Below are 19,858 nucleotides of genomic sequence, written 5' to 3' on the forward strand. Positions count from 1 at the left end.
ATTAAATAATATTAAATATATAAACTAATAACAAAATATAGAAGTAAAACTATAAGGAAAAGAAAAATGAGATCGAAACTTCCACAAATGTCAAAACTAGAATGAGACACATTAAATTTTCTTGCAACTGTTTTTATTGATAGAAAAAACGCCCACAAGGTCATCTGATTTCTAAATTATTACCATTCATTATGTTCAAGAAAGATAGGTTTAAGATACTTGAAATCTAGCAAAAGGAAAATAAGACTGGATGCATATGAGAACATTTTTTATGATTTATACAACTATGATAATGTGAAAAAATGACACAGTTATATCCAAGACAAATAATTTGATGTTCAGGATGTTCTACAAGTATAACGCCAGCAAAAAAAAAAAAAAACTTACATCGAAAAATCCTTAAAGAGTGGCCTCCAAGACATAGCGCATCTTTTTCATATTTCATGTAAGGGGTGTTCTCTTCATCACAATCTATAAATTTTTTTAGGTCACCAGTATCAAGAAGCTGATATTAGTTTAAATCTAAATGAGGCACACAAAGAAAGCCCATGCATAATAATCACATCACTGCTTCTTCATTGGCTTCAATGTCAAACAAAATTACATCTACAAAATAATGGAAATGCACCATAATAATCTGCTTTCAGCAACAGATGCAAGGAACTATACCCGCTACACTGCTGACAAAAGCGTCGCTCTTGACCGTCAATTATAACCTTAGGGCTTTTAAAATGGCTTTCACTTGTGTTAATGTCACATGAAACATTATTTGGAAAGTGAACGGGTGTAAGGAGATAGAAAGAGAAGCTCTGGGATTTTAGGGTTTTGTCGCGCTTTTCGTCTCTTTCCCGGTCGGCTGGCCGTCATGGCGGGTAACTTGCTTGACTTCCCTCCCCTACCTGGATCTTCATCCTTGTTAGGAGCTGCTCCCCCTCCCCCCTCCTGCTCTTTCTTATGCTAGTAATCTTTCTGCTCCTCCTTCCGACCGGGATGAGTGGCCGATGTCCTTCGTTAATCCGACTAAAAAGCTATCCTTTGCTTCTTCTGAGCTTTCTGAGGGGAAAGGTCTGTGGGACCTTTCTCTAGTGGGTTATTCTTTGGGGCAAAGACCATATTATGAAAGGCTTCTTGTTGCTATGAACAAGGTGTGGAAACTCAAAGGCTCGTTCTCGCTTCTATCTCGAGCAGACGATTTTTTCCTCTTGAAGTTCACTTCTAGTGAAGATTATGACATGATTTGGTCCGGGGGACCTTGGTTCCTGCTCGGCAAACCTTTCTTCCTTCAAAAATGGAGTCCGAAATTTCAGCCGAAGAGAGATGAATCTGCATCCATTCCTCTGTGGGTTAAAATCCTCAACCTGCCTCTTGCTCTCTGGACCCCCTCAAGTATTTCGAAAATTGCTAGTTATATTGGCATTCCTCTTTACGTCGATTCTCTTACTGCCAAACGGACCAGACTCACCTTTGCCCGGATATGTGTTCAAGTTGATAAAAACTCTGTTTTACCGGAGGAGATTCCTATGGAAATTGACGGGGAAGACTTGGTGCTCAAAGTCGTATACGACTGGAAACCTTCGAGGTGTGAAGGTTGCGGTTCTCTCATTCACCCGTACGCTTTCTGTCCCTCTAACCCCTCACCCAAACCTACTCTTCCCCCCAAGCCTGTTTTCCGTGGCAGGAGCAAAAGCCAAGCGCCTACTGCTAGAGGGAACAGGTCTACTTCACGGCCTTTGGTTAATCCTCCTGTCAAACCCCCTTCCATTACAACTCCCGTTTCTACAGTCAACCTTCAACCCTCTACCAATTCACCTCCCAAGACATCCTCTAAGGAAGCGCCTACTGATTCTCCCAAAATTATTACTCAGGTTGACTTACCTGATATCACTCCCCCTCTTCCTAACCTGAACTTACCGCATGAAGAATCCTCTTCTTCAGGCCAACCTCCACAACTTCTTCTCTTACGTCCTTCTCAAGTAGTTCTAGCCAATAGTTTTGCTCCCCTTCCGGTTGATAACCTTGATAATCCAGATGATGGTTTAGGTGATGAAGAAATCTCTTCTTCATCTAGATCTGATAATGCCCCTCCCTCCACCTCTACCGAGAAAGCTTCTACTTCTTCCTCCAAACCTTCCTCTATCAAGGTCGACTCCTCTGACAAAAAATCAAAGCCAAAGACGGCCAAGAAGGCCAAAAAATCGAAGTAATCCATGTCTTTACCTGCTATAGCCGCTTGGAATGTTAGAGGGTTTAATAACCCTGTCAAAGCCAAGCTTTGTAAAGATCTCATTGCCTCTTATAGTCTTAAATTTCTCTGTATTCTGGAAGCTAAAATTCAGCACCATGTCGCTCATGATCCTTGGTTTCTTCATTCTCATTCTTTCTTTGAGAATGAGGAAAGCTATGACAATTTCTCGTGTTCTACCCCGGGTAGAATTTGGCTTAAATGGGACTCTTCCCAAATTTCTTTTTATCCTCTATTCACCTCTTCTCAAGTTGTTCATGGTATTATTGAAGCTGGTTCTCTCCCTCCCATCTACTTGTCTGTAGTGTATGCTGCCAATGAGCTGGTTGATAGGAAAGCTCTTTCGGATAACCTCTTAGGTTTTGCTGGTACGATGGATCACCCATGGATTGTCATGGGGGATTTTAATTGTTGTAGATATGAAGGGGAAAAAGCTGGTGGGAATCCTTTGTCTGCTGATAGATTGGGGGAGCTCAACAATTTTGTTTTTGGGTCCGGTTTACAGGACCTTGCTTCTGTGGGGTTGTTTTATATGTGGCATAATCAAAGGAGTGACAATCCTATTCACATTAAGCTGGATCGTATGTTGGTAAATCATGGCTTTCTGGATTTATTTCCTACGGATTTTTATAAAGTTGATACTCCTTGTGGTTCCGATCACTCTCCTTTAATTCTGTTTGCTACCCACTTGAAAAAGAATTTCTCGAGATTTATGTTTAAAGCTTTTTGGACAAATATTGATGCTTTTTGGGATGAGGTTTTAAAAGCTTTTGATAGGCAAGTTTCGGCCAGCCTATTGCCTTTTTCTATGAATGTTTAAAATTGCTCAAGTTTGCTATAAGGGGTAAAGTTTGGAACTCTGCTAACTTCATTTCCAATGGTATTTTGGAGATGAAAAGTTTTCAACATCAGTGCATTACGAATATCCAGTTAGATCCTTTAAATCAAGCTTTGAACCACTCTCTTAAAGAGGCTAGTGACCGATTAGCCTCATTACAATCTGATTGGGTTTCTTGGATCTCTCAAAGGGCTAAAGCTTACTGGTTAACTCAAGGGGAGGATGATCTTGGTTTTCTTTATGCCAAGATTAGGTCCAGGAAAAACCGGAATACTACCAATGAGATTGTTACTCCTTCTGGTATGATTTCCTCACATGATGATTTGGCTCATGCTCTTATTTCTCATTTTAAAGAGCTTTATAACACCCCCTCTCCCCCTTTGGATAATGGGTATGACATCCCTGTTGGAAATAAAATTCCTAATTGCCTCATTCCTAGTCTTGTACTCCTGTGACCAATGATGAAATTAAAAAAATCGTTTTTGAGGGTGTCTCCTCTTCTGCTCTGGGTCCAGACGGGTTCTCTTTTGGTTTATACCAAAAGACTTGGCTCATTACTGGGTATCATTTATGCAGAGCTGTTAAACATTTTTTTGCTACGGGTAACATGCCTAGATGTGCTAAAGCAACTGCCATCTCTCTAATCCCTAAGGGTACCCACTCTAGCACAATTTCGGATTACAGACCTATCTCCCTTTGCAACGTTTTTTACAAAATTGTGGCTAAGATCTTGGCTAAGAGGATGAGGCCTACTCTTCCTTTTATTATTCATGAAAGTCAATCTGGATTTATTTCTAAGAGGTGCTTCATTGATAACATTATTCTTGCTTCGGAAGTGCTGAGGGAGTTCAAAAATAGCAAGAATTACTTCTGTGCCAAGGTTGACATCAAAAAAGCATTTGACACTGTTTCTAGTACTTTCCTAATCAACAGATTGAGACAGAAAGGCTTCCCTGAGGCCTTTATAAATTGGATTAGAGGGTGCATTATGGATGTTCCCTTCTCCATCTGCCTAAATGGGGCTTTGGAAGGTTTTTTCACCTCGGGGTTGTGGCAGGGCTGTCCTCTTTCACCTCTTCTTTTTTGTATTATCATGGATGCTCTTTCCTCTTGTCTGGATGCACCTGATGGTTTTTTGGGGCTTAAACTTAATAATCTCAATGTTAATCATCTTATGTATGCAGAAGATCTCTTAGTTTTTGGGCTAGCCACAGGTAGCAATGCTTTATCTCTTAAGGAGATCCTTCACAGATTTGCTAATGCGTCCGGCCTCCACATCAACCCCATTAAAAGCTCCCTGCTTTTCTCTAAAGGCAATATTCCCGTGGATATCATTTCCTCCTGTCTTGGGATTTCTCGGGTGGATGACTGTATCACTTATCTTGGCATTCCTATTTCCACTGCCAGACTGAATTATGCTCACTTCCAACCCCTCATAAGTAGGATTTCTACTCTACTTGCGGGTTGGAAAGTAAAATTTCTTTCTTTTGCAGGTCGATTGCAATTCCTTAAATTCACCATCGCCAACACTCTTGCTTATTGGATTTGTGGGGCTATCATTCCTAAGGCTTGTCAGAAATACATCTCTAGACTTTGCTCCAAATTCTTATTTTTTGGTAACATTGAGGATAGGAAGCTTCAGCTGATTTCATGGAAGTCTGTGTCTCTCCCTAAATCCAAGGGGGGCTTAGGTCTGCCATCCATTGACTTCCTTTACCATAAAATGGCTACCTCCTTTCTTTTCAGGATGTTTAACAACAATAATTTGATTGGGAGATGGTTCAAATTTAAATTTGGGTCGCCTTGGAAAAATCCTCCCCCCTATGCTTCTAAGTTCTGGAAGATGCTTTGCATGGTGGCTGCCTCTATCCTTCTTAAGATTTCTTTAAATGTCCAAAAAACCTGCAACTTATCCTTTCTTTGGGACCCTTGGTGTAAGAAAAAAGCTGTTGCTGACATATATTACTCTTATAATCTTTCTCACTTGCGGGTGGACAGTTTTATTGTGGATGGCAAATGGGTGTTACCTGATACTTTTCCTTCTGAGATATATACCCTTATCTCTAGCACTAATATTTTGGAGGAGCAACCGGTCATTACTTGGGAGGGCTCCCCTTCTCCCTCCCCCCCACCTAAGAAGATTATGGCTTCCTTTCATGATAATTTTGAAGATGTGGCTTGGTATAAATTTATTTGGCACAAGGGACATGCTCTGAGATACTCATGTTATACTTGGATGGCCTTGAGAGGCAAATTAAAAACTGCGGATAATCTTATTTCCAGAGGAATTATGGTGGCTGGTAATTGTTCTTTTTGCTCTGAGCATTTAGAGAATCACTCTCACATGTTCTTTGAATGTGATTATACCTTTTCCATTCTCTTGGAATTGTTTCCAGGGTTTGGGATGTTCTACCTCAGGCCGAACCTCATGCAGGTTTTAAATTTTTTTGATAATCTGCATGACTATTGTAGGAGGGATAAATGTTTCTGTTATTTGACTTTGGCATCCTTTATTTATTTTGCCTGGAAAGAACGGAATTGTAGGAGATTTTCTAATGTTTGGAATTCCCCTGGGAAGGTGAAAATGGATATTATAAATGTTGTTCGTGCTAAAACTGCTAATTGGAATGGAATTGATACACTCAAAGATAAGTTTGTTAATATTCTGGGTTGAATTTGGGAGCCTTTTGTTTCTGTGGTGCTAGTTTGGTTTGTTCGTATTGCTGGATAACTTCTTTAAGGGGATGGAATTTTTGAAGCTGTTCAATTCGGGGAGGTTGGAGATTGTTGTGCGGGAACTCTTTAATTTGGATTTTCGGCTATGGTTTATTTGGAGCTGGGTGATCCTATTTGGTGTTAATACTGCTGTTCATGTTTTTGGTAATCTTCTGGAAGGTTTATGCTATTGGATTGTTCTGGCAGCCCCTATGTTTTGGTTAGTTGCTACTTTCTGCTTGGGATGCTGGTTGGCCGGGATTGATTTATTAGCCAGGACAATGATGATGCTTCGTGTGACGCTCTATAACTGTTACCCCTTGGATGGTCTTCGGGAAACCAGGGGTTCTCCTGAGTCCTGGTTAATTCTGCTTGGAGCCCTTTTGAGAACGATGGTTCTGTTGGTTCGTTCTTCTCTTGCACTTGTTTTTTTTTCTCAGGTGTCCTCTATGATTCCTGTAATTATCGCGGATGCTTGGTTGGCTTTCTGTTTCGCTGGGGGTTGCTCTCTCTGGATGGCTGCGCAGGGTTTGATCAATGTTGATGGCACTGAATTTTTGCTCCTAGCACTATCTGAGTGTTTTTTTGTCTGCCTGCTCCTTTAGTTGCTGGTCTTCTTGTTGTTTCCTGGTTTATCCTTTTTGTATGGGTGGTATAGTTGGGGTTTTATTTCATTCATCCTTCTTAAGTTTTTGTTTTTGCTTATGAAGGATTGCTTTACTTGTATACACCTTTACGTGTAATTTTTTCTCAGTAATATATGGGCCAAGGCCCCAAAAGTTCCAAAAAAAAAAAAAAAGAATGGCTTTCACATACTCTGGTAGCTTCAGATTATGAATTGGGAGCTTTACCTGATGGACTCAGTAGGAGTATATCCTCTCTTAACTAGAGAAAGGCAGCAAGTTTTAACATTAAAGGGTAACACCAAGACAAATAATGATGAAAATATCTTGTCTATAAAAAGCAGCATGGTTAAGAGCAAGTCTCTTTCCAAACCAAATGCTAACAAATAGTTTAACGAGGGACAGAACTCACCAGTTGTCTAATTTCTAGAAGAGCCTAAGATGACATACATTTGAGAATAAAATGAGAATAGACTACAAACACAAATTCAAAGCATTAAATTGATAAATAACTCAATTTATGTTGATTAGAAATACATAAACTTGCTGTTGATTGCCACATAAATTAAGAGGTCGATTTAAAATATCAACTTGTTAAAGAAGAGCACATTCTTATTATAACCCAAGTAGCATTGCTGAAATGTACTACATAGAACATATAACTAGCATTTTAACCTGTCTTGAAGAACAAAACTTTAAAAAAATTAACATAATAAGTTGCTAGAGAAGTTCCAGGCTATCCTCGAAACATCAATTATTGCAAAAGGTTAAAATTGACTAGGCCATGCATGCGAAAATGCTAGTTGTTTCACAATAATAAGCAAAAGAAACGTTATTGTTATAGTAAGGAAAACAGTAATTCTTATTATTTCCCAGGAATACGCAGCAAGTCTTCATGAATTAACACATTTTTGCTTGACAAATGTGCGACACAATCCATAGCTTTCAACCAAGAACTTAAAACAAAATTATAATTGTATATATTCAACAACTTTGAACTAAATACTCTGCACTTCTCTTAATGAACAAAATCCTTTAATATTTCAAAACATTGGCCATACATAATGAAAATATCGTGCCCATTTATACTACGTCTTCCATTCTTCTACACTTTGGGTGTCAATTAGGCGAAAATTGATCATTATATCTCTGTTATTAATATAGAAGTCATCAGTAAAAATAAAGGTGATAAATAAATTAATAAAAAAAATATCTAATTTTATAATTTTACATACCATAGTTGAGCTTTCTAGTGGTGGATGTTATCCCTGATAATTTTCATGAATTGTCTGACCTCACTTTGTAGTGTTTGCACCACCTCCTCAAGTCTTATAACTCGATCAAATGCAGTATTGCCTCCACTACTGCTACCTTGAGTTGTGGTGCTATGAGGAAACTATCTGCTTGGAGTGACCCCAAAACCATGTGTACGTACCCTCCCTGAGTGTTCTAGCCTCATGATTGTGTACGTATCTCATTTGTTTAGTAGTGATTATTGATGGGTGGCATGAACATTTTCATGACTTGATATTATATATATAAATGATCCTCATATCAATTTGTTCTATGCATTTTCGTAGCCCCGCATGTTAATTTTTGATGAAATGTATTAGTGGTGCGTATGTGCGAGCTTTCTGTGGGATCTTGTTCTCTAAAAGATATGTTGACAAGTCTATCTTCTATGCAAAAATTCCTACAGTTTTTATGGAGCTTTTATGACCGATTTTGTGAAGAATAAATACAGATTTTTGGGGGGTTTTCTCACTGATTTTATACGAAAAGCCCTATAGCATTTAGGCAGATCCTTCATTGCTTCTTGGCAGAAAGTCCCGCGTCTTTTATATGGTTTTTCTCGCTGATCTTGTGGGGGATTTAATGCAGATTTTCACTTGTTTTATGCTCCAAACTCCTTTGGAGATGAATTAAATGCACATTTTCACTTGTTTTATGCTCCAAACTGTTTTGAAGATGAATTAGATGTAGATTTTCACTTGTTTCATGCTCCAAACTATTTTGGGGATGAATTAGATGCAGACTTTCTATATTCTCATTGGTTAAGGGACTTGCAATATTCTTTATTTTGTCACAAAAGAATGTTTATAAATTTAAGTTAAAGCTTCTTTTGAATTTTTGATGGCATATAGTGTGGAATTTGGATACTCTTAGGAAAGTAATCATGTGTCTTATATATTCAAAGCAATTCATATTGTTGGAAGCATGCTTAGCTATAAAGATTCATGGATGATGAAATATCTCTATGCTTTCTTCTCTACTTGATTTAGTTTTGCATGAAAAATGATGTTAGCAGTTGGGTTTGAAAGTTCGCATATGCCTTTTGTTTCAAATATGAACTTGGCATAGAATCAATTTAACATTTTGTTGAATAGTTAAAGTATTTTCTTAGAATGCGGCAAAGGCCATCTGCATCAAACTTTCTTTCTTATGATTGCAACTTAGTTGAGATTCAATATCAAATGAGTTATCTGCTTGTTACTTAGTTTGGAGAAGTATAGTTTCGGTTTTCATTCTCAAAATGTATGTGGTTTCATTGTTATGGCTTTAGTGGGAGCATGAAAGGTGACTGGGAATATTTTTCATATTGTGTTTGGAAAAGATGTTGGGATGATTCTTTTGTATTTGCATGAAGGAGTTAGTAGTTGCTAGAGATATTTTGTGAATATGAGAATAAGAGAAAGACATGTGTGTGTGTTGGGAGATAAAGTATGTTTGAAAGTAGAATTTGTTAGATGATTGTTGGGAAGTGAAATTTTGGCAAGTAAATATTAACTCACTTTTTCTCCCTACCATTCTCTCTTCTCCTTCTACTGTTTCTCTTCTTCTACTACTTCTTTCCTACTTTGTGCTCTGAGATGCAATATGATAAAATGCTTACAAAATTGGAAGATTCAAAAGGGAAATGGCTCAACTGGTGTCCAAGCCCGAAAAAAGGTACGTTAGTATTTTAATCGCATATTTATTTCAATTATTCGAATAATTAATATTAACTTGCTCTAATACAACCTTTGTTTTCTTTACTGTGTTTTGTGAGGTACTTTTGGGAGAGAAAAAGTAAGGAGTAATTGGAACACCAGATGAAGGAGCTTGGACAAACAGATCCGAGTATCAGTCGCCCCCATTCATTCCGGTGAGAGTGCTACGGGCGAAACCACTAGGTCATAGCCCCCGGTGCTGTAAGTTTTCTTAAAACTTAGAAAGCCTTTAGGAAACCTTTTGATGTGCGCGCCCCCACCCTTTAGGAGCTCGTAGTAACTTAAATTTTATTAAGATCATTTTATTTCTTTTAGATCCCTAAATCCATTTAAACATGCGTATGTCCAAGGGTTAAAATAAACTTATTTTTATCCCTTACAATCTTAGTGACATTTAAGGACAAAAATTAAGGACCGAGTCTTAGATAATTTAGACTTAGGATGCATGCTTCTTTTAGGATAGAAATATAAAACATAAAAAACTTAGTGACATGTTATCCTAGGATTAGTGTGATGTAATTTCTTTATAACTAATCAATAAAATCAATAACAATCCAAGGCAAAATGCATAGAAAACACCTAACTTTTAATCAAACCATAATTAACATACATAATCATTAAAAGGCAGAACTTGAACATAAACCCGAACTAAAGCTAATTAATCTATTAACCACCCTTTAATGAAAATAAATTTAAAAGACATGAGCTAAATTAAAATAACAAACATAAACTAAAACATATTAAATAAAAAAGGCTTCTAAGGTCAAACTCTAATTCATTAAACCCTCTCATAATTAATTACACACCTAATTTAAAACACCTCTAATATTGAATGCAAATAAATTAGAACTTAATTAATTAAGTGATCAAAATAAGGAATTTATTAAAAACTGAATCATAATCCAAAAATTGTAGAATATAATACCTCACCTTAAGACTTAATTAAATTATTAACTAATCTTTTAAAATCAATCAACCAACTCCCTTAATACACAACAAGCACTCCAAAGATGAAGTTTTTAGGATGGACTACTACAGGCTGTGGGGCTAAGTGTTCTAAAGAAGCCTGGTCCTCGAGCTTGACGGCACGACGCCACAAATGAATTCAATATTGTGTCAAAACTTTTAAATCAATTGATTGCTAATGATTTAACCAAATAAAATTTTTAATTTAATTATATCAACTTGATTTTTAGTATGGACTACTTCGGGCACGGGGCTAAGTATTCTAAGGAGGTCTGGACCTCGAGCCTGATGGCACAATGCCATGAACCAGTTGATAACAAACCTAATTAAACTAACCTCCTAAGGTAATAATAAGTCATTTAACCTACCTTTATTTTAATTTCCAACAAACTAAATTAACTTAACAATATTAATTACTATTGGGTAACCCAGGCCTATGTGGCTATTATGTTAGTCCCAAGGAGGGTGAAATAAACCTCACGATCTCGGGAGCAATAAAGGTAGTAATCAACTAAACACTAAAAATAAATTCTTAAAATCAATCTTAAGACATTAATATTTAAACTTGAACTAAAATCCCTCTTTGACCTTTAATAAATTAAATCACAAATAACTTGAATAAATTATCCAACATAGGACATACCTAAAACCACACAACATATTACACACACTTAGATCTGTTTGTTATGACACGACTTCTAGTTCTAGGTTAGGCCGATGTTGTCTTCCTTTCTTTGTAATGTGGCGATTTGCATGTGAAACGTGTGCTAGTTATTTTATTATTTGTGTTAGCTTTCTATGATGATTTATGTGATTATTAATTTCTTTCTGTGATGTGATGAGCGATAGATTATCTATAGGTTAGGAATAATTTTGATACTTACGATGTTTTTTTTGCAGGGGGCCATGCTCATACAGGGCTAAAAGGGGGCTAAAAATAAACAAATAATAATATAATTGTTACAGGTATTTCAGCTGCTTAGCCCTCAAATAAATAAGAGCATGCCTGATTTGAGCATTTTTACATTCATATATAATTGCTTGGGATGTTTGATTATAACTACATAGGATAACCTTACAGGAGAGTCTAGATTTTTCTTTTTGTAATTCTGATGTAATTTATTCAATGTATAGAGTTATGAAAGTCTATAAAATGAGGTATTTTAACAAGACTAGTGTAAATGCACGTGCACATGAAGCACTTGAATAAAATTTTAATATATATATATGTTATATATATAATATATAATCAAACTTTTTTTTTATGATATACTATATTAAAGATATAAAATCTATATCAATCTGAATTATAAATTTGTATAAATAAAGATATTGGAAAAGCAAAAACCAAAAAAAAAACAAACCAAACCAACCACAAACAACACCAAAAACAAAAACAAAGCAGCACAGAAAAACAACTACAAACGAAATATACTTCTATTATACTCTGAATTTAAGATAATTAAAATAAGATTTTATATACTATATATATATATATATATATATATAATATATATTATATATATATATATATATATATATATATTATATATATATATATATATATACTTTATATATATATATATATATATACATATACATAAAACATCCAATTTAGGTTAAATAGCAACTTAGAATTTATTTAATTATTTTTGCTCAAAATGATAATATAATTTCATTTAGAAGAAAAAAGTCATTTTTAGAGGAACTTACAATGTAATAAATAATAAAATAATAATAATAATAATATAATACATTCTCAATGGCAATAAAAAAATTTAAAATAATACTAGAAGACATTGATAAAAGATGTATAATAAGTTATATAAGAGCTTCAGAAAGTTCAACTACAACTACATCCAAATTTTTCTTGATAATAACAAGACAAATATTATAGTGATTATTAAACAAACCTGTTTGAATAATTTTGTTTTATTGATAATGTTCCATAAAAAATAATTTATTTAATTTAATCTAAATGTAAAGTCTTAATAAATTGAATTAAGTCAAACCAAACAGAACAATCATATACAAGATCCATATCCTCTACAAGTGAGGTGTGAACCATACATCTATGCTTGCCACCCATCGAACAACTGCCACTTTGGACGACTAATATTTAATATATAATTTGATTTTATAAAACCTCTCTGATTTTCTTTACATTAAATCCCTGCTGTCCAAAATATATCATGTATGCTGTTGAGAGAAGACCATTGAATTTATACAATCTCACCTCAACTATACACTCAAATCATCTAATTGAAAATTACCGAATCAAATATGATCATAACTAAATTTACTCAATTCTAAAATGTCCAAAAAATACAAAAAACCTATGATTAAAATTACTATTTATTAGTATCACAAACACTAACAGCATAAAACATTAACAATTGAGAACAGACGCAGCCAAAATAAATAAAATAAAAATTAAAAAATAAATAAATTTTAAAAACAAAAAAGAAAAGGAAAAAAAATAATTAAGAACAGTCACAGCAACAATGGATGAGACTTTGTGATCAAATGTGAGAAAACTCAGCAGAAAGAGCATAATTCACAGTAAGTTTGATGAATATTCTAAATTTATAAGTACTGAAGGAGTAAACAACATAAATCATTTATTTATTTATAGTAATATCACAAATTATTTCTATAATGTGTATATTTTTATAATAATATGAATTTTGTTTAGATTTTTTCATAGATCAGTTGATTAGATTTGATTTAAATTAAACACTATTGTAAGAAAAGTAAGGTTATCAAAGATTTTTTTTGAGTATTATAAACTCTCTTCTGTCGGAAAGATTGGACAATAATCTTACAACCATCAGTCTCTAAAAAATCTAGCGGTGGAAAGGTCTATCTTGCAGCAGAAAAAGAAAGTTATAACCAAATAAAAATGTGATGTTGCTTTTTAAAATAAAATATCAAGAAAACTGTGCTACACGCCCTGGATTACCTTGACTCTCAATATATGTAAGAAAAAAAATCACAATACTTGACCAATATTATAAAAAGGTATCTACAAGGACACACAAGGAAGTTAAAAGTGTGATTCAGATGAATCCTAAAAAATTGTATCACATGCTCCAGGGAAACAATTTATGAAATGAATTTCAGCAGATATTACTCATTCATCCATGTCAAATGATCTGCCCGTGAAGGCTTCAAAAAGGAATAGTAAGCCTGATAAGCCTGTGTCACTCAGTCTGAACATCAAGCCTAACGATGGAAAAAAGTTCGACAAGCTGCAATCCTATAATGTGACATAAATGAGCAAAATGTGCAGTCTTATGGTTCTATGCAAGCTAAATAATTGCCTGCATGAACAAAAGAAAGTTTCCAGGGAAGGTGATATTAATTTGAAAAATTGTGAACTAAAAGATGCAAGCCATTAAAATGTAATTCTTCATCATAAACTGCTATGGCAAGCTTAACCCAAGCTGAAAACTTGAAACTTTTTTGTTTATCAGCATGGAACTCCACAGGGACTAATTAGTAAGAAGCTGGTTCAGTCATGAGTATTTTGCCATCGCAAATTTAGAGGTTCCAAAACATTTAAGAAAGGTACAAACAGTGTCTTTTGTTTCAATATGCAGGTGAAACATGAAAGAAGATTTCATGCAATTTCTTTTAACAAAACAAACACCTTCATATTAGATTTAGCAGTAAGTTTAAGGTTTCAGAATTTTAAAAGTTAACAGAGATTAGAAAAAAGACATCCAAGTTACTAAAATTTGAGATATTACTTGGTAAAGAGACAAAAGGAGAGTTTAGTTTGACAAAGAGGAAAACTGTAAATCAAAAGCTGAGTTTTTTCAAGTCATATTTGCCATAAACTCTTTATCGGTGCCATATATTTGGAAGAACTATAGCTCATGAGATTAGATGTTAATCCCTCATCCTCCGAGTAAAATATAAGAAAACGCTTCAGCGTGTAGAGGGCTTTTATTTCTCCACCAGTAGAATCCTACCAGTCCACTCAGTCTAGTCCACATCATGTATTGCTGCATCAGCATGCTCATCATTTTCCAAGGATAAAAATTCGAAGCCACGGGAATCACCTGTTTTGTAAATAGTAAAAAGAATAACACGGGACACATCATTTTTTGTCGTAAAATCATTTTTTGTTGTAAAACAACATTTTGGAGTACTAAATAGCTGTAAATGACAGTATTAAGCATGTGAATTTACAACAAATTCTAAAAGACATAAAATAACACTATGAAATATATGTTGGCAGTATTAAAAAGAATTTAGAAGATCATTCAAGTTTAAAAATCTGAATAGACATAAGATGTCATTAGGAGAATCCTGATGATAGGATCATTTCAAATTCATTCATCCAAGAGGAGCTCATAAAATTAGAGAGCAAAATAGGTTTCTATTTTCTAGATGTTTCCTTCATCAAACCCAAACTTTAACAAAATAAGACCAGGGAATGAAGTCCATAAAAGTAAAGAAAGATGACTAAATGCAAAATTATCAATTAAAATTATTGAAATTAAGGAGGTGGCTAAACAGGAGATATTCAAGATTAACTTCAAAACAGTATTCTCACCTCCAAAAAATAAAAAGGAGAAGATAAGAAAATTCTACCAACTGCATTAAAGGAAGGGGGACTAAAGGAAATGCAAGTTAACCTTCCAATATTTAAAAAGAATAGAGTTACTCTTCCAAAATTCACAGCATAATTTAAAATTTATCCAAACAGTTTTTTGTATTAGGTAATTAAGAACAAGATTGACAGCAAGAAAGCCTCTGAAGTTGAAAAGAAAATAAGTGTGATAGAAAATGAATTGAAAATCCCGTCCTGGGTTAACAATTCAGAAAGAGTCTTTTGATCAGAATATATGAAAAACTGAATTTTTCTCATTCAAAAATTTTAACTTAGTATAATCTACCCAACTAAAGCATGATGAGTATATTTCATGATAAAATTACCCAATACCTAGTATAAAGCTCTATTACACCTCCATAAACCTTTTTTTCACAAAAATAGAGCATAATTTTAACTATTTTTTTTTTCTTAAAGCCTAAGCTTAGTCAGTCATCAACACACTGCTATTTCTTAAATATAGATCAACCCACAATTGTCTCAAGTCAACATCACATATTAAAAGGAAACCTGTAACCAATTCATATATTTGCATGCAAATCGACATACTTATGTAGTTTATAAAAATAGAAAACATAACTCGCCATTTTAATTAAACTCGCCATTCTTATTACAACTAACTAATGTCTATTTATATACCTTGGTGATCAGTTGGAGCCTCATATACTATCATCAGATTTTAGTGATCAAGTAAATTTATCAATCAGGTCGAAAGAGTTGGCCCTTATGAGGGGAAGAATCAAACTGAATTTGGACTAAATATGGCTCCATGCTGGGGCTCTAGCTCGAATATGTCAAGCTCAAGTTAAGCCCAATTTTGAAATCTGGCTAGGATCCATCCTGACCTAACCCATTTTCTCAGTACAAACAAGATATTATGGACAAGCCACACTTGTTAAATGATAATCACTATCTAACATAAGAGTACCAAGCCACCTAATAACAAATTCTATACAAATTTGATTAATCTTATATTACAAATATATCAAAATAGCAATAAAATCCCATCAAATTTGGGTTAGAAATTCCAAATTATATTAAGTCTTGTCTAATAATCAAAATATTAGACACTAACATGAAATAAAATATGAATAAGCTTGAGCTTAGCTACATTCAAAATTTGGCCTATGGGTTAAGCCCGAGAACAGCTGAATTGGGGCTTGATTTTGACTTGCTTAGAGGATTTGATAGTCCAACTAATCAAGAAAACTTTATTTGACAATAACCCTAGATCCAAGTCCTCTTAAATTCGCATATGAGTTATAACATATTTCTCCGCTATCTTTTATCACATGCATCACTTTCTTTGGAATATGATATGTATTTTTGTGAAGAGAATAGAAAATTTATAGGAAAAAGCTTCACCCATTAGTCCTAACCATGCCAAATTTCCAACAAAAAGTTATCAAAGAAAAAGCAGCATAGGCCGCTATCATCCCATCTTTTATATCTATTTATCCATATATATGAGCCACCCACACATGATCGCTTGTCAGGCAAAACTTTTGTATCAGGAGCGTGCTACAAAAATATATCAATAATATAATATACATGTTCAAAATGGATTCATCAAAATTATAAGATAATTATTTTGCACTGGAAAATAATATTTAATATCCTTATTTATCATAGCCTAAAAGTGATCTATCTTAGGCTTTGTTTGGGACATTATTGCTTCGTAAAGCTAGTTTTTAGTACAAAAATCTCTTAAAAACTGGAAAAAAGAAGTGGTTTAAAACTGTCCCAAATGAAACCTTATTGTTATGATTATTTTTATAGTTTATTTTTTTATTCTTATTATGATTGTAAAAAGATTTTGTTCATGAGTTTATAACCATTCATAATGAGAAGAACAAGATAAGTGGATATTATTGCACATCCAAATTCCTTAATACTTAGTCGTTAGAAGAGGGTGAAATGAATGCTTGGTTTGCTTTAGACTAAGGAATTTGAAATAGGATTGAAGTTCCATCTTTGTCATAATCACTACTAAATTCTTAAAGCTGTGGTCCCTTAACAACATTCATCATTCCCATCTTTCCAATGGAAAATTGTACTCTTGGTAACAACTTCTCTATTTTTTCTTTCTAACTGTCCTCAAATATAATGAGACAGAGTCTTGAGGAGCTAATCAACTAATTTTATAATTTTGTTTCAATAATAATTGATTGAACTAAAAATTAGATAAAATATTTGTATAAAGAATAACAAATTTATTTGAATTGAAAGGCAGGTAATAATACTAAATTGATATGTCAGCATTTCATACTAAATTCTAGTAATATTAGTGCATTAACAAACCCAATATCTATAAGAATTTCAAAAAAAAAAATCTGTAAGAATATTTATAAAAAAAAAAAAAAAAAAATCTCTAAGAATATTTATCAGAATTAATTATATTTATTTGGAAATTAATTAAATCATTATTTTAATATTAGAAAAAAGAAGATAGCCTAATTTGTTTATCATTGAAGAACTTTAATAGACTTTAAGTCTATAGTTTTATACATAAGGACAAAAAAGTCATATTCACTCTTTTTTTTTTTGTTTTTAGTAATAATATAGTCATATTATATAAGAATATTAAATTCATTATGACTTATATAAGAATATTAAATTCATTATGACTAATAAAAAAATAAAGGTGCCTGCAGCACAAGAAAAGAGTTTCTGCAAAATATTATTACAAATCAATTTAGATTTCATTTTGGAATAATTTTTTTAATGCTTTAATTTTAAGAGAGCAGTCACAATTTCTATTTGCACACTGACTTTTTATTGTTTTCAGGAAATTTTTATGCTAAGAAGCTGTTTTCTACAGCAACTTCAAAAAAAAAAAAAAAAAAAAAAAAACTTTCTCCACAACAGTTTTATAATCACTTTTATAAATAGCTGCAATCGTCTCAAACGGACCCTCCATATGACTCATTTCAAAATTAAAATATAAATATTTTTTTAAGGCATAAGATGAATTCTAAAAGAAAGGTACCAGTTTGTGATAATAGAGCTGGATGGCACATGAATACATAGCTAGTGGAATAATATACAAGCATCAAGCACTGAGGATTCCTTCTTCTAATTCTTATTTTCAAATAATCTGATTCTGGCATGTGAGGATTGGATTGATTCAGTGTTGGACTATTCAATAGGAATTAGCGCACTAGAAGATCAAAGAAAAAGGATAAAATGAAAACAATGGACAGATCTAACTCCACCAGACCTGGTCCAACTCAAACTGGTCTAGATTACCCCACACAGGCCTAGGTTGATGCCTTTATCCTTGGACATCTAATGAATGCATGGTGCCCTTCACCGCCACATTCCACAATGCCACTACAAATCATGCGGCCCATTGCAGCAACCTCATGAAAGCACATAGTTGAACGACAATGTCAAGAGTGAATAGTGTGACAAGCAACAGTGAGTGCCCACTTCCAAGAAGACTACTACCTTCGGTAGAAAATTGGCCTCTCATTTCTTATGATACTCATTTGATGGATAGATATAGAGAATTCAGCCTTCAAAATATCAATATTGAAGATCACAGATTATGCACACAAATACACAAAAGCTCAAACAACCAATAAAAAACACATAAAATCTAGACAACCCTTTTTTTTTGCCATCACATATAAGCCAGCACTCGATATTCATATCCCCTAACTGAAGCTACCATCATAGATTTTCTTAGTACTTGTGCATCTTGAGAATAGTAGTTGACATGGTAGCAATAGTTTAGTTGATTCAAGTATAAACTTGACGAACAGGTTTAAATCATAAGAGGAAACCTCTTTGGTCGATACAGATAAGGCTGCATACACCTTTCACGGGAAGCACAAAAACCATGACTCCAGTAGTAAACAAATACTTATAAAAATACGCTAATCAGTATCATCTGCTAGTTATCGTATTGCATTAAATATTTCTAGGAACAATAAACACTGCAAGGATTTGTGTCACTTAAAACAAAACTAACTGAGGAGAACCGGAAAAGTTAACTGGTTAGTCTAGCAGTGATTACAAGGCATTTGAAGCTGGAAGAAAGAAAACTTTTCTCCACATTCCCTTAACTAGCAATCAGATAGGTATTAAGAAAATAACCTCTGAATACTTGTTTAGACGAATTCTTAGACTTTTGGAGCAATCATCGTCTTCAAATGTATTTATTAGACTTGAACGGTGATTATTCATCACAAAAAGAATTGCATGAATAATATCATCTGCAAAGCTGGGGAAGCAACGTCTTGTACCTACAAAATCATACTTTCTAAGGTCATAAAAGCTGAAAAATACCATGGAGAAAGGATTGCAAATCCTTAGACTTTGTTTGTTAATGCCTAGTTTTTCAAATCCCTACCCCAAAATGCACCCCCTTTTAGCTGGTCCAACTCAAACTGGTCTAGATTACCCCACACAGGCCTAGGTTGATGCCTTTATCCTTGGACATCTAATGAATGCATGGTGCCCTTCACCGCCACATTCCACAATGCCACTACAAATCATGCGGCCCATTGCAGCAACCTCATGACAGCACATAGTTGAACGACAATGTCAAGAGTGAATAGTGTGACAAGCAACAGTGAGTGCCCACTTCCAAGAAGACTACTACCTTCGGTAGAAAATTGGCCTCTCATTTCTTATGATACTCGTTTGATGGATAGATATAGAGAATTCAGCCTTCAAAATATCAATATTGAAGATCACAGATTATGCACACAAATACACAAAAGCTCAAACAACCAATAAAAAACACATAAAATCTAGACAACCCTTTTTTTTTTGCCATCACATATAAGCCAGCACTCGATATTCATATCCCCTAACTGAAGCTGCCATCATAGATTTTCTTAGTACTTGTACATC

The 19,858-nt window shown here is 34.0% G+C and overlaps 1 protein-coding gene across 1 annotated transcript; it reads left to right on the forward strand.

The window, feature by feature from the left end:
- Positions 1 to 2,207: 2,207 nt before the first annotated feature.
- On the forward strand, positions 2,208 to 3,535 carry LOC110116266. Its single transcript, XM_020849781.1, has 2 exons — positions 2,208 to 3,019; positions 3,085 to 3,535. The coding sequence occupies exons 1-2, from the start codon at positions 2,208 to 2,210 to the stop codon at positions 3,533 to 3,535; spliced, it is 1,263 nt and encodes a 420-aa protein (XP_020705440.1).
- The last annotated feature ends 16,323 nt before the right edge of the window (positions 3,536 to 19,858 follow it).

The sequence above is a fragment of the Dendrobium catenatum genome, unplaced genomic scaffold (genome assembly GCF_001605985.2).
Source record: "Dendrobium catenatum unplaced genomic scaffold, ASM160598v2 fragScaff_scaffold_1256, whole genome shotgun sequence".
In the NCBI taxonomy this organism is placed as follows: Eukaryota; Viridiplantae; Streptophyta; class Magnoliopsida; order Asparagales; family Orchidaceae; genus Dendrobium; species Dendrobium catenatum.